The 17070-nt window shown below is 33.0% G+C and overlaps 1 protein-coding gene across 5 annotated transcripts in view; it reads left to right on the plus strand.

Moving 5' to 3' along the window:
- The window catches only part of LOC118189844 (1-phosphatidylinositol 4,5-bisphosphate phosphodiesterase-like), a 163880-nt gene that overhangs the window by 63538 nt on the left and 83272 nt on the right, over window positions 1–17070 (plus strand). For all 5 annotated transcript variants that reach the window (XM_035360518.2, XM_035360521.2, XM_035360520.2 and 2 more), the window contains exons 3-4: window positions 1897–1983; window positions 11080–11139. In XM_035360518.2, coding sequence (XP_035216409.1) covers window positions 1897–1983; window positions 11080–11139 — 147 coding nt within the window. The remainder of the gene's footprint in view (window positions 1–1896; window positions 1984–11079; window positions 11140–17070) is intronic.

Below are 17070 nucleotides of genomic sequence, written 5' to 3' on the forward strand. Positions count from 1 at the left end.
TTCAAAGATGTAAATAACAGTATAATGGGCTCTGTACTTTTAAGAAAATGCTAATGGTTTTTGACTTTACGATTAGAAAATTATCTGCGGATTCGTTTGGAAGATGGCATAATTATTTTTAAAAAATTCATTAATAATTTTAGAGCTTTTTAGAACTAATTTTTCTTTTTTATGATTACATTTGTGTCTATTTGCAAGCAATAACAGTATTAACAATAAAATTTCGATTCTTTTTTTCAGGAACGTTTTAATAATATTATACAAAATTATTATCAGTGCCGGTATTTAACAGGATATTGTCTGTGACAGAACTCTTATACATACAAACTGCTCAAAACGTTCTGCTCGAAGGTAACAGTAACGATTTGCTGGCGTGTTCATAGCACGTTATATATGGAAGTACTAGAAATAAAAATATCTGAACGTACTTATGTCCATTTTTAGAACTGTCACATACAGACGTTTTTTGGACATGTCCGTGATATATCCAACTATGAACATTCTCTGAACGTTCTTGTGCTAGGTGGGATTGCGTACTACAAGTACATACTTGATTTTACGAATAAACAATGTGAGAAGGATTTTCTCAAATTGTAATCAGCAAGTGCAGAACTTCTTCTTTGTCACTAGATTTTTTTTGTTATTGCTAATAGGCAATAATACAGTTTTTTATGCAAGGATATAGAATACGAAATTCTCTTACCGATATACATATTCATGGCGTTATAAACATCTTTTATTATAATGATATGAACATTTATGCCACTTATTATAAACGCTATTAGGAAGGACCAATTGTTTCTCAAGATTCAGTTTGTTAAGCTGATGAGAAACCTACTTTAACAGATGGCAAGCTTTGAAGTTTTCTCTGTATGGATTTGTAGAAGAACGTGTCATGGGAAGCAATAGCAAAACGTTTGCAATCTGAAAATGCCAGATTATTGTCTAACTTCCGAAAGAAAAAATGACCACAAAAATTATAAAGGAAATATTTTTAATATTAAAAAATATAAAAATCACTATTAAGAAACTTCAAAGTGCTTTTCGCTTTAGATTTTAATTTAACGCATGAAATAGTTTTAAGCTAAAAAGGTACGACAAACCTTCTAGTTTAAGAATTAACCTCTAGAAATTGAATACAAAAAATGTGAAAACGTATGCTTGAAACGAGTTGCTTAACACAGGGATGCCAAAAGGTAAGGGAAAAGTTATTAGAAAAATAATCATAAACTAATCATCCATCATAAGCTAAGCAACCAATCCATCATAAACTAATGTCATTTGAAAATTTTTCCATTTATTAAATCATAAAAGGCTTAATTAATGTAGATAAAGCTCTCTGCTTTTTCCACAGTATGACCTGTGGTAGGTCAACAGGCTTCATTATCGTCGCCTGCTGCTCATGTGGATTATCATTAAACATTACCCGAAAGTGAAGTGGAAACATTTCTATTTTGAAAGGACGCAAAATTAAAAAAAATAGCATTTTTCTTGAGGCTTTAAAAATTTGACAGTGATTCAAAAGTTTATTTCATAAGTTCTTACCAGTAACTGCCAAACAGTTCTCATGCTGTGCATCATGTGATTATTTCCTGTAAGGAAAAGGAAATATATGAAAGGAAAATTCTACTTTGAGAGAAGTTTTTAAAAGTGTTATTGCAGAAGAGATGAATAAAATTTTTCAAAAAATTAAATTTCATGCATTAGTGCAATGACCAAAGTAATAGGAATTAATCTCAACTCCGAAAGCAGTTATATTGTGAAATAAGATTAAATGTTTTTGTAAAATTAAGAAGTTGCGAAACAGAGAATTTAATCCTTAAATTTTTTTATTACTCACTGAAATTGTTCTAATTTAGTACTATACTTGTATTTATTTTTTATAATATTTTACAGGAAAAAGAACAAGTCGCTTATGAACCCAACGCCTTATTCAAGGTCGATGAATATGGCTTCTTCATCTACTGGAAAAGCGAAGGAAGGGTAAGATTTACCAACCACAATAAATAGATATAGAGAGATAGAAAGAGTTATTACTAGATTCAAAAATTGTTATATCAAATTAAGATGTGCATTATTCATATGCGAATGAAACAAATAAATAAATAAAATCATCTGTAGTCAGATTCGTTTGCCAGCAACGAACGAATGAAATCATCGTAAACTGGTTTGATCCGATTTCAGATCGTGGGGAATGGGCTGGATGTGTAGGTTGTTTCTGTTATTTTCTCTGTGAGTAACATAAATCCTGTTGAAAATGTGTAGCCGTGTAGCCCTTAGAACATTCTCCACGAAAGCAACTTTCCTCTTAGATAGATAGGCTGCTTTATTGTGATTTAATAAACCCAAATCCAATCAGATTCTGATTTATTATAATACATTATATGAAGTTAATACAAATGATTCATGGGATTTCAAAATGTTTTATTTTTAAAATATTGCAAATAAAAATTAAATCTTCCTCAAAATGAAATAAAAGGCTTTCAAACTCTAGTCATTCTACTATAACGCTATAAATGTTCGATGTGAGCCAAGCCATAACATTATAAATGTTTGATAGGAGCTTATTACATGATACACATCCAAATACTCAGATTCTGCCCATGAGCGTTATAAACATTATAATTAATGGTCACCAAAGCAGGTTTTTATGTTGCCTTGGATCTTCTGTAATATTGCTAGCAGGGAGGGCACATAGACATTGTCTTTAAAGTGCCTCGGGAGGAAAATTCGTAGGTCATAAAACGGGGAGAACATGATCGCCATCTGAAGAATAGTAAGCATTTGGTTATCTCCTGCATACTGTTTTTACATTAATTTATTTTTGAAAATTAAAATAAAAAGATCTTTTTATTCTAAAATGCACTGTCCTTCATCCTTTGCTAATTCTTAATAGTTTCCAGTATTCAGCGGGATTTCCAAGACGTTCTCGCCGAGCTCTACAAGGAAGTGGTTTGCCTTCTAAGCTGTATTTTTGCATGAAATACAAAAATAAAAATATGTTAACATAGTCACTATCGCAAACATTTCTACATCATACTTACTTAATACGCATTTAGAACGTAGAATAACCTAAATTGAAAATTACATTTGTCCTTTTCAGGTTATTGAACAGTCTAAATGTCCTTTTTTCCTTTTATTAAAAATTCGAGATCGATTCTTGAAGGTCTTCCCCTGCCGTCGTTTTTAATACAGATAACATGAATGCATAATTTGTAGAGTCGTATTTTGGAACGTAAATCGGAAGCCGTCTTAACTGCAGGAACATTTCAAAAACTGACATGTTGGTGCAGATTTTACAGGCCACGATATTGAATCATTGAATGCTAAGCCTGATATGATTCTCGAGCAAACCTTGAAAAATTACGTTACATGGATGCGGGAAACTGCTTTTTGGAGAACTTATTTTTAAGGGTGCAGCACGGGAACCTGTACACTAAAATTTCCATTTACTCAGTTGGACACCCTCACTGGAAACTCTCTAAGGAAAACTGGCTTTTATATTTATAGCGCATGGGGAAACCTAAGAAATAGCATGCAGTCTGTCCAACCAGCCACAGGATGTAGGAATCTGAGCAAACTACCTAAGTTTTGAAAATTTATGCCAAGTTACCCAAATCATTTTGCCAAAATATCCCAAAAGGCTCGTATCTAAACAAGCTTGTAACAATAGGTTATTATTATTATTTGCTTACTAAGAATTCCTATACCCAAGAAATCTATCATATTAAAAGGAATTTTGTGGTAAGAAAATATCACGTCTGTCTGACATGGAAAATTTGGAAAATATGGCATATTTAGATCCTAAAGTTTACCGGCTCTTAACTGTGAAATATTAACGTAAAGTTCTTCAAACCGTATTACACTGATAAGCGAATTATCACTTCGTCTGAAAATGTGCGATAAAACGTTATGAAATTTTTAAGTAAAGCTTTTTATTGAAGCTTAACTTGAACGGAAAGTACAACTTAAAGTTGAATCAATAATTTAAAAAAGGCATCGTAGCCTAAGACTACACAAATTTAGCCTAATTAAACTGGCTCAAACTATAATAGCCTGATTTAACTTCGGCTAGCAAATGCCTAATGTGAGAATATTAAATGACAGAGCTTCACCAAAGAAAGTAAAGTTGCAAGCATTGCTGCCAAAAGCGATATTTAAAATGTTCAAAACCTTATCATATATACTCTTACTGGTGAGAGCTAACAAAAAGGAGAAGTTATAGTACCGATTCAAATCAAGAAACTTTATTAATTAATATAAAATACCTCACAGGCTATCTTTTATACTAAGCGACATTTCTTTAGAAATTTCCAAATTTGCCTGAAATTAAATAATATTTTTTAAAACGAAATTGTGCTAAACTGTACGAATTGTACCAATGAATAATAACTTTGTTTCGTTTTCTCATTATTTATCTTCAAAATGCTTTTATTTCTGTTTTGCATCAAATCTAGACTAGCAATCCAGCAATCTTTTTCAGTCTTTCAATCAACAAACCAGCAGTCTGTTTAAATTACATGAAGTCTATATTACTGAAATATGTTTAGATTATACTGTAGGCTTTCAAAACTACTAATTACCAAGTCGAAATTTCCTTCTTAGGAGAGATAGCATAGTTTTATATGCTAATGTTGGAACGGATGAGAGTTATGCAGAACCAATCACAAAATGGAAAAGATTTCCTAGAATTTTCCTACTTTCTGGTCCAGAAAACAACTATTAAAAATGAGCTCTAAAGATATAGTTTACATCAATTTTTTTAAATTGAGAAAAAGCATTTTCTGCTAGGAGGATCACTTTACAGTAATGAGAAAAACCTTAGTACTTTCCTTGTTTGAAGTAGAATAATTACATATATAGTCATTCACTTACTTCGAATTTTTTCTCAATGTCAGGAAACACGCCATTGTGATTATCAGTGAATTATTACATCTTGTGCGTGTAAGTAATGCTTTATAAAATGAAGGCTGCATTATTACTTCTCGTCCTTGTGTCCCTTCTGTCACGTCTTGTAAATTTAATTGCAAACTATTGTTCATTCTACTGAATATGCCGTTTAGCCTTTGCACGAATTCGCAAATAACATATCTTACATTGTTTATGTTTTTCCTTTGTTATCAAGATACCTTTATAAGCTGGGGGGGGAGAAAAAAAGTCTCGCATTTCAGTTATTTCCAGATTTTTGATGACATCCTGATTATTATAGATTATTGATGAGGCAGAAAAGCTATTTCTGCTGTAATTATAATTCCAAACTATTTGATAATTATTCTGTCATAAACGGCATCGTTATTACGGCAATTAATATAAAAGTTATTAAATTGTGTTTTATTAAAATGAAATAATAGCATAAAAATGTTAAATGACTGTTTTAATTTAGAATAGCACTTTAAACTCCTAATCTGTTGGCAGAAGCATAAACATTAAAAAAAAATCGATGCATAAAACTCTGACACCAGACTAAAGAGATAAAGAATGACACTGGCATTTTGCGGTCGTTCGGTGCTTCCTTATGAACAATGACGAGAAACAGTGCGAATTTGATAATCCATATGCTCCTTGCCAATGAAATTAAATAAAAATAAGTGATATTATTCAACATAAATAAGAAAATTTCTTTAAAAACATCAATATTGTTGCGAAATGCCCAACGGCTGCCCGATGAAATAACTTCTCCGCTAAAGTGATCGAAAACGGTGCTTCTCCATCGGAGCGGAGAAACAAGACTGCCGGCTCAGCAGCGTGAGTCAGCGGCGGGCGTAGGGTTGCCAGATTTGGCGCGAGTTGCCGTGTGGCGATACTAAGCGACAAAATTGGCAATATGTCATAGACGGAGCGAGAACATTCTAGAACGCATTTTTAGCTATTTTCCCGGAAATAATTTCTAAGGTAGGTTAAAAATATATAATACAATACTTGTACGGGGAGAAAGCAGTGTCTTAAGCTCAGAGATTAGCTTGAGAGCGATCGTCCGAGTTGGGAGCTCTACTTTGCCATGAAGCTGCCTTCACCGTTATAGGCTGTTACTGATTGTTTCAACATATTTGTCTTAGTTTTTCGACGAGTGTAAACGTGTCTTTGGAACTGTCTTGTGTAATAGTGCTTATTAGCGAATAACATGTGTTTTGATTCTTCCTGAAGTGTTATCATCAATTACTCCCAATCCACGAACCCGTAGAACGCAACATGTGCATGCGGGATTTGCAGTCTTGATAATAAGCTATATTGGGTGCAGTTTTTTAATAATTAAATTATAAATAATGTGAAATTTCAATATATTCCTAATACTCGTATAATTTAAACTGATCTCGGCGTCTCCGTATAAGCTAAAGTTATGGAGTTACAGAATAGCCACCTAATATTGAGAATAAAATGAATTTGTAAGAGTAATCCCCAAATCTTTGTTGATTTCTCGCCAAATTTGGCGATAAAAAATAGTCTCCATAGCTATCGTCAGTTTAGCGACATCTCGCCAATTTAATGAAGTAGCCATTTTCCTCAGTGTTAAATAGACTTGCCTGTGCCATCTTATTTTTCCGCAAAGCTTTTCTTCTCTTCAGACTTTTCATGTTACATTATAATTCAAGAGTATTCGAAGTTACTTATTTCATTGCATACATCAGGTAACACAAACAAGAGTATAATATAAAACATATTGCATAGCATAACTACCTCATAGGACTATAAAATCATTACATATTATTAATTTTGATGCATTTAAAAGTCTAATAATTTTAATGTTATTTAAAAGTCAAGCCTAGATAAAGTTAATATATTACTGAATATGGAAAATGTTTTCATATTAATTACCACAGAAAGAATTACTAATAGATCTTGCTAAAGACTCAGAATTTCGCCATTATGCAAAATATCGCACCTTTCTTAATATCGTGTGTTTCACATACGTATTTTCATAATTCAGTAAAACCTTTCTCTTTGCTCTTCTTTTACACCATTCAAATTCTTTAGGTAAACGATCCAAGTATCTGTGTTAATAATAAATTTTAACATATCCTTTACAGATCAAGTGTTGTTTCCTAAAATATATTTCGCAAATAAAATTTCGATAACTTAAACCAACAATGATCAGGCACAACGCTCTCTCATGTTCGTGGAACTTATGAAATGTGAATCTGTTATAAATTATCCTATCTGGAGAATATTAAAATTCCCTTGTTTCAGTTTTTTCATGTTCAGTTCAGGAACTTTACTTGATAAAAATTTAGAAGGCGAGTATCTTAAAGATTTAACAAAATGGTTTCATTCTGAATCTGGTGTATAGTGGTGGCAGGAGGATTTTGCCATGACCATTTAAAGGCTAATCAATTACATTTTATTCTCCAACATCTGCAACTTACCTCCAAGATCCACTCTTAGTCATATTTATCTCTACTTTATAAGTCTGCAGTTTTAAGACCTATAAATTCAGCTACTGTATTTGAAGAAAGAGAAAAGTCTATAATTTTTGGTCCGCACAAACCACCCACTCATGATCATTGATATTTCATATTTGTCAGCAGTTAAGCTATAAACTTATACTATTTTTTCGTATTGCCAAGACCTCTTTCGTACTGAAGTGTCCAGGTGTAAATGAAACCTAATTAATTGGCAATGAGTGCACCAAAAAAATTGTTTGGGATGCATTCTGACAAAATTTGACTAACCGTTTTCCTTAACAAGAACCGATGAAAATATGTATCTCATTTAGGAGAACATTTTTTGGGAGAGCTATAAATGGCAACTGATTAAACATTAGGTCTTTATGACTTTATTTTATATGTTACAAATAGCTATTGTTACTAGCTAATACAGTTTTTGGTTGAGTTAGCGAAAATTTCAATTATAAATGTAAAATATTAATTATATTCGTCAAAATACATATGAGGCCTACAAAATAAGTAAAATCTACTTATTTAATGGATTACGAAAAAGCCCGCGAAGGCTGCCTGCTAAGGGATGCCTTTGGAGAAGGCTTTCTAATAGAAAGTTCCTCTTGTTCACGTTAAATTGGGAGAAACACAAGAAAGCGCTTATGTAACTAGCCTGCTCACTACAATTCAAACTCAAGTGAAATTTCCAGTGTTCAGGGAATTTATCCACTCTGCCACTAGTATGCTAGATGTAAGAAAACCTGCAGTTTCTGAAATAAAGCAAAATTAATTTTAGGTCAACGTTAATTTTAAATTTAAAAATATTCCAGCATTTCGAAAGTTGTCTCAATACTTTTTTCTAAAAGCACAGTTTATTCAAAACTCAAGACCTGCGTATCGGCAAAAATAGTTTCTCTTCAAGGAACAGAGACCTATTTCGTAATCCATTGAAATGTGTACAGTTTTCCTGTAAACCTGTTGCCAAATTAAGGCTGAATTTCGCAGATAGATTGTTAGTGTGTGCAACATTACTGGTTTTACTTCTATTCGAAGTAAATACAGTGGATGGACAAAAATATGGAAACACCTTGTGAAATGCATGTTTGAAAAGAAAGATTAATTTTAATGAAATATGTAGGTGGCGCTGGCATTTTTGACTACTGACGCCACCTATACAACTTCGTAAATGTGCTAAACAGTTCAGTTATTGTCGGAGTACTGTTATGTGAGGTTGTCATTGCATTATGTCAGAGTTAACAGACTTCGAACGTGGGCAAATTGTTGGAGCACGTATGGTAGGTGCTTCCGTAAGCAAGGTAGCCGAGGTGTTTAGTGTTTCAAGAGGTACTGTATCGAAGATTTATTCCGCATATTTGAAAAGCGGAAAAACATCATCTGCTAAATCACAGCGCGGACGGAAGTGTGTCCTGAGTGATCGGTACAGACGATCATTAAGGGCAATTGTGACGAAAAATAAGAAGACCACAGCTTCAAAAGTTACTGCTGAAATGAATGTTGTGTTACCGAACCCTGTGAGTACCAAAACAATTAGAAGGGAGCTTCATAAACAGGGAATTGCCGGCCGTGCTGCAATTGAGAAGCCACTCATCAGTGATGCTAATGCCCGTAACAGGAAAAGGTGGTGTTTAAGTCATAAAGCCTGGACTATAGAGCAGTGGAAGCGAGTAATATGGTCTGACGAGTCTTCTTTCACATTGTTTCCCACTTCTGGCCGAGTTTACGTCTGGAGAACGCCATCTCAAGCCTATAATACAGACTGCTTGTTGCCAAGAGTGAAACATGGCGGGGGTTCTGTTATGGTTTGGGCAGCCATATCGTGGTTCTCTGCTAGCCCCATGATAACTGTGTCAGGGCACATGACTGCCAAGACTTATGTGAACATTTTGGCCGATCAAGTTCATCCCATGGTACAAACTTTGTTCCCCGATGGTGATGGTGTCTTTCAAGACGACAAAGCCCCTATTCACACAGCTCACATTGTCCAGGACTGGTTTTCTGAGCACGAGGATGAGTTGTCCCATCTCCCCTGGCCGCCACAGTCGCCAGACCTGAATATTATCGAACCTTTGTGGTCTACATTGGAACGGAAAGTGCGTTCTCGTTATCCACCGCCAACATCGTTATCTGAACTTGCCACCGTTTTGCAGGAAGAATGGTATAATATTCCCTTGGCAAACATACAGGAACTGTATTTGTCCATTCCGAGAAGACTGCAAGCTTTTTTGTCTGCTAACGAGTTTCCTACACCATATTAAGCAAAGAAACATGTTTTTTTAAAGGTGTTTCCATATTTTTGTCCAACCCCTGTATATATAGTAACTCCAGTTAAACAGCCGTATAGCCAAAAGAATCGTATTGAGTTGTAGAGGCCAACAAGCCAGTTTCCCTCAGAAAATCTTTTACGAATGAATCTCTGCTCTGCTCTTAAGGAGAGAGCTCTCATGTGCTTTCCCATGTTAAAAATGACGACGTAATCTAAAAAACGGCGATGTTCTCACCTGCCATTAAAGGTGAAAATAGCTATTATTTGCTCTCAGAGGAGAAAGAAATTTACTGAAGTTAAATGGTTGAAAATACATTAGTTATTTTGCGACATGCTCTGATACTCAGTATATACAATTAACATAAATTCTAAAATTTAAGGCTGTATAAAAAAATTATATTCAAACATTTAATGTCCAATACGTTTAATACAACATTTAATGTCCAATACGAAATTATATTCAAACATTTAATGTCCAACATAAATGTGAACCGTTTTGCACAAAACAAATAACATAATCGTTTTTCAACCACCCGGTATCTATCGTTGATCATTTTTTATTGGTAACCGCAGTAATCCTGTTTAAGTTTGTAGAGGTTATTTTAAATTTCTAGCAGTTATTTTAACGTTTAAACATGTTCTGTGGTATATTATCGTTTCCCATCTACTATTCCCTACCAGAATAAGTTTTTAGCATCGCTTTGCATGCAAATGAGGTAGAAAAAGCATTTAAAGGAAGGCTTCACTTACTTCAGTTGAAGAGCTTAAAAGTCCTTAGTGGCGCGTGTTTGCCCTCAGGCTGCTTTCCTGTTTAAACCTTACTATGCTCGGCCGTATTGAACGAGCCTGCTGATATTCGCCTTTTAGTTTAATTAAGGGCCAACAACGTTAGATAATTTTGTAAGGTTTCCATATTCAACTTAGTTAGGTTAGTTTCTTATTTTCTTTTCTTGATTTAAAGCCCATATGGAGGCTTTTCTGTAAGCCCGAGAAAGCGGCCATCTGTGTTCTTAGTGTGAGATAAAAAATGGGTGAGTTTAACCCCTCTCTGGACTTTTCATTTACACACCTGGACTCAGCGATAAGTCGCTACATAGTTCAACTAGGTTTCTACGAAGTTAAGCATAGACAAAGTAGTTAGAAACATTACAAGTTTTATAAATCAATGTCTCGTCATTCGTGTAATGAACTTATGAAATATCTCTAAGGATTAGAAATTTCAGAAAAAATTAGGATACGCTGTACCTTAAATAAGCTCTTACGCAGTATAATATAAAACTGCCAAATAAACTTTTATCGAGAAAACTTAAGTGTAATATAATTTAACTGTTCATAAACGTACCATTTATTTGAGATTTATGTTTGCTTTAAAACATGTATTTTTGCAAATACTTTATCCATTTATGTGTATTATTATTACAGGACGGTCAAGCTCTTGAACTTTCGCAAGTGAATGATATACGAGCTGGAGGCATCCCAAAAGTAAGCACTTCTATTTTTTATTTATTTTCCTCGAAATTCTATAAAATCTAGCTATATCAAAATATATAAATCTAGCTATATCAAAATCCGTTAATATTCTGTTATGAAATAAAATGATCAGAAAGCTAGACAACAAACTGGCTAAATAATTTCAGGCATATTTATGAAAATATTTATTTAATTTTATATGCTTTTATTTATTAAAATATTCTAATCTGATAATTAATCGACAAAGTCACAAATAAATTTCGAGAATATTTGCTTCATTTTATTGCAAGTCAAGCATTTTATAAAAACCTTCTTGTGAATTTTTCTTAAAAGCTTTCATTGTTATTTATGAGGACTAAAGTTAAATCTGAGAATTATGAGCTAAAAATAACGATATATGTTTTCTGTTATTTTTTAAGGAAATGCAATTATTTTCCTGCTAGTGAGGCGAAACTACCATAAGGAAACTAATTCGTTTTCGTCTGCATTTTCACTAACTGAATTTTCTGTATTAAATTTATTTATAACTGAAATCTTCAAGCAAAAGTGTTACGTTTAATTATATTTATGTTATATTAATTTGAAAAATAAATACTCTAATAGCTCTTGAAAAACTTTCATAGCGGGTTTCGGAAATCACTGATTCTTTGTTCTTGCTAAAAGCACTTGTTGTACTTTAAAGATCCCGCTCACCTCCAATTCTTAAAAACATTTTAGCATTTTATTTTCTCCTTGCATTCATACCTGTCACAATTTCTTCAACTCCATCCTCTGTTTACTCTAAAGGTAAATAAGCGAAGCGATTTATGTCTCATCATCTTATTTAAAGAGACGTTTTTTACTGACTCATCTTGATTAATAGCGATTATGAAATAGCAAGGACATATTCATGTCTAAATGCCACGTAAAACAGGACGCAGCAGCTGTCAAGTTTTTCGGAGGAAAGAATATAATTTGCAAAGTTCAGCAGAGCTTCTGTAATGTTACCTTTCGTTATGTTCTTCTGCGTCATTTTTTTTCCTAAAATCTGAAAAACAATTTTAATAACTCTTCAGTCTTGCATCACCTTATTCTTATTTTATTCTATACTGCAGTTTTAACTCAACATGTTCAATTTCAGACCTGTTCATTTCCGCTAGGCAGATTTTTGCGCTGCTAATCTGTTGTGAATTAGGGTAAAGACGTAAATTGGAAGAAAATAAATTACTTTCACAATACTTCAGATATATTCTATTAAAGTCAGAATCTAGTTTTTAAAATTTTTACTAAAAGTTTTGATTATTTCGTTTCACTAATAGATAACAAATGTTATTTAGCAGTTCTTTTTTGTGCGAATATTAAATATGCTTATCCTGAACATAAGATATTCAAGACCGGCTGGATAAAACAGGTAATTTCTCTCATGTTAGAATAACAGTGATTAAGAGGGTTGTTTTCTACTCAAACGGAAAACTTATAACATGAAGAGGGCAAACTGCATTCTATTCAAGCAATATCTTTTATTAGCATTAATGATATGTAAGAGTGCAAATTATTTTACAACAAAACATGTGTTTTTCAGAAATGCGTAATTTTTTAAACAGGTGTTTTTAAATTTTGTTAAGCTCTTCACCGAGAGTATTCAAGTTATGTTTGGTTTCCTTATATTGCTTTTTTAGTGTCTCAAGTTTCAGTTCAGTTTCTTTTAATGCCTAGTATTAACTAATTAATTAGTTATATTATTAATTGCACATCCCTTCAGTAAGCGCATTAGTACTGAATAGCAGATTCAAATTCAGCTACTATTCTTAAGTCTGGACAGGCACAGTTCCAACAGTTCTTTTCAAATGCGTTTCGCACTCTATTCAAAATGTCTGGAGACCACCACCTATATTATATAAGATCTCACAGTAATATTCATACCGACTTTTTTGGCATGGTGGTAGGGAAGCTAGCGTTTTTTGGCACGGCTATGGCAGGGTGCCATGACCTTGAATCCGAGTTGAAATACCGGAGAAGGCAAGGATGTTTGTAAACGTTCAGTGTATTTACGGCATGGGGCACTTAAAATACTGGAGAGCCGGAAGTCTTTTCGAGAGGCTGCTAGTAAGGAAAGAGGATAGAAAACACTTGGATTCGTGCCTTGGTGTGTTCACCCAAACTGATTCCTTTTCATCGCAAGTATAAAATTGGTCCTTCCCTGTGGTGCACGTAGGTAATATTCTCATTGATCAAACCACTAAATAATCGATGGGTCTGGCCTTCCCCGACGAGTTTTTAACTCGACATCTGCCGTAGTTAATGTGTTCAACCGTTGCACGGGGAATGGTTAACATTGAACCCTTTTTTTATTTCTTTAACATATATTGTTTTAAACATGAAATCTCAACAAAGAACGCACTGATTTAAATTTTCATTAATCAGAATAATTTCCAAATGATTTGAAACTAAACTTGCTTCTGATATATCTACCTTCCTATTTTATTTTTAATGCATTTTGGTTAAGCATTTGTAAAATAAAAATCCTGAAGGATTCGAATTTCAAGTTCAAATGCGAGATCATTTCCGCCGGTAATGGGGGATATCTGATCACTTTATGCCTACTTCTTTGAAGAAATCAAAATGACCTGTTTTTTCGAACAGAAAAATATTCAAGAAAAAATCTATATATTTACAACTACTCCTTTATTTAATTTATCGAGGGCAAATAAAACTAATATTCTTTAAATGATACAAATCGGTTCTTAACTAGAAGGAAAGAAACTTGATAGGAAAATAATAATTTTTAATTTTATATTTCACAAGCGATTTATATCATTATCCAATATATTTCTTGTAAAGTTTTAGAGTCTTTACTTTTTGCAAACATATTTTTACATATACTACAGATCTAGATTACTATGATATAATAATCTGTTGGCCACCGTTTACGTTTTTGGGAAATCTATTGAATTTGTCCGTGCTTATATACCTGAACATCATTCAGAAACTTATGGTCCAAGCATATATTTATCATCTAGCATTTTCCAGACAATTTCTTCTGTATAAATTTAGGCCTGTTGCTTTTTAGTTTTTTAAAATTTTAAACATAAATAATTTATTTTCATCTAAGAGGATTAGAACCGGCCAAATAAAATTGATACTGCAAGTGGAACGGAATGCAAGAATCCCAACGCTAATTGAAATTAGATTTTTATTTCAGTAAAAGTGCTTTCAGCGGCTGAATATTATTTCCTTCTCCATCTACAAGTGAATCTAAAAAATATCATATTCCTGAAATGCTTTTGTATAAAAACAGATAAAGGCAACGAAATTCATAATTCGGATAATTAAAAGCGAAGCTGCCACGCAGTCAGAGACGAGTCCCACCTAGTTATGTTACAATCTTTTTTAAAATGTAAGGAATTTGTTAATTTTATTAACAGTTAAATTTTAAGTTAAACTTCCTTTCCCAGCGTTTCTTAATTTCAACTTACCACTTCCGGTCAGTACGCAGTTTTAGAATCACGTTTGAATTGAGGAATTGAGGAATCACAAATTGAGGAAGAGTGGTATTTAACCGCGAAGTTCTACTGTCTTAGTCAGAGAGAACCAGATATTCTGGGTAGCACTCGTCCGCCTTTTTAGGCTATTCTCTCTTAAGCTATTTTTACTCTCGTCCGTGCTTTAGGCCCCTGATAGCTTCGCAGTCAGCTAGCGTTAAGGGACCAACTCCGTTAGAATCTTGATAGCTTCGGCTATATCTTTTTAGTTAAGAATAGTTAAGTTTTAATCTTAGTTTCCTAAGTTCAAGCCCGAGTGTCGGCTTTATTATAAAACTCTAAGACGGAGTTCTGTTAAATCTTCTTTGCATAATATAGGGTCTTTTAACTCTTCAAGTTTAATTATTGCCTCACGAACTCAAGCATTTATTCTCTTACTAGTTCTTTAGATTCTTCACATTCAACTATAACTTAAGCACACAGTACGGAATCTTTATAAAATTATGCAGTATTTACATGTTTGTTATGTAAAGATTTTTTACATGCATTTTCATCGAGCGAATGATTCTATAGCATTTTAAACTTGTTTATCTATATAACATTCTTATTTTACGTAAATATTAATGATTTTTATGACCAATTTTTAATCTTTTAATTTCAGTGAATGAATTACTCTATAGTATATTTAAGTGGTTTATTTCCATAGCATTCATATTTTAAGTAAATAGTAATCATTTTTATGACCCATTTTTAATCTTTGAAAATAAAAATTTATGAGTTAATTTTCAAAATTTGAACATAAGTGGTTTATAATAGGGACTAAAATTTGGGCATAAGTGGTGTATCTTAGTGACTTTTCACTATCTGGTGAATATAACACGCTTTTGAGAAAAATACTATTTATCTACTTCACATCATTGCTTAATGGCTGGATTATATTAAATATGCCCCGATTTTAAAAATTATATTATGGACATAACATTTTGCAATGTAGTAATGTCATTAACTCGATTTTCAATGAAATATGTCTCCCAGTGGGTTAATTATAAAAGATCGATGGATTATTAACTACAAATCCTTCGCTCGTTTGACTTACTGGTGTACGATTAAGTGAAGGACTTCTGAGTCTAAGACCCACATGGGATCAGGTGTGGCAAGTGTGCTAAAGAAAGTTACAAACACGTGAAACCTTTGCACACGCACAACTGGGGATCTCGGTCCTTTACCACATTTAGCCTTCATTTCATAACTAGATAAAACTGGCGTTATACAAAGCTTCTGTCAGAAATATTTTTAAATTTAATTGCTATAAAGGAAAATATTACAAAAGAATTCTTATGTGATTGCGGGAAAACTTATTTTGAATATATTTTAATGAGTTGGTGAAGAAAAATATAATTTATAAAATATGTTATGTTCTACATTTAATCGTCTATTTATTTCTATCTGCAGATAGCTAACGATGAATTACAGTAATGCTTTATAAGTTCGTATTGAAATTATAACATACTATAATAATTTCCCTAGGAAGAATGTTTTTTGACTTCTTGTAGAATAAATTTGTTCCTTTAGTAGAAAAACATTTCCTAGTCCTGCTCGAAAATTTTAATATAAAACAACATCCATCTAAAATGGCATTTTGCTTGATTCTGATTTTCGATGGCCTTTCAAATACGATTCATTTAAAAATACAAACTACTGTTATTAACGTTCGAAATAAACACTAAAAACGCTAAGGATAACTGTAACAGAAATGTAAAAAGTGAAACTTAAGAGTAAGTTTGTAAGGATCCTAATTTTTACTAACGTTTATTTTATTTTAAAACTGTACTATCACTTCTTATTTTCTACTTCCGGCCAGAATTAAATGCTTTAACTTGTTTATGCAAATTGTCTTGCTAACGCCCAAGTACTTAAGTTGTGGCTTTTTGCCAAGCGGAAGAGAGAAGGAGTTTTAGGAAGCAAGTCGCTTGCCACTGCAGTTTTACGAGTTTTCCCTCGGTTGCTGGTTGCCTTTAAGGCCAGAGGTTTAGCCCTCTTGATATTTGCAAACTTATTGTAGTTTCAGCAGCTCGGCGTACTACACACGTACCTTTTTTTTAAATAAAGGCCAGTCTTAGTGATAGGCATTTGTATACTAATTTAAAGTTAGATTTTAGTTATAGTTAGTAGTTTTATATTCTTACGTTCAGACCACAAGTGGTTGGTCTCTGTATTCCGAAGTTCGGAAGTGCCTGTAAAGTATTGAAAATAAAGGGTTTCGTATACCCTTCCTGCTTGTGTCGTCTGTTATACACAAATCTTGAACATAGCTTGGGTAAGCTCCCTGTTCTTATTCAGGGCATTCCATGTTTCCAAAGCAAATCAAGAGAAACACAAGTCCTGACAAGTTTATTATATATTTTATGTTGTCTAGCACCATGATTACTTCCAGCAATTTTGAAACTAACCAAAATTCTTTTCGAGCCAAAAAATCAAGTTT

Source organism: Stegodyphus dumicola, chromosome 1, assembly GCF_044657685.1.
Source record: "Stegodyphus dumicola isolate Sdum_Otavi_A_Nest chromosome 1, ASM4465768v1".
NCBI classification, from domain to species: Eukaryota; Metazoa; Arthropoda; class Arachnida; order Araneae; family Eresidae; genus Stegodyphus; species Stegodyphus dumicola.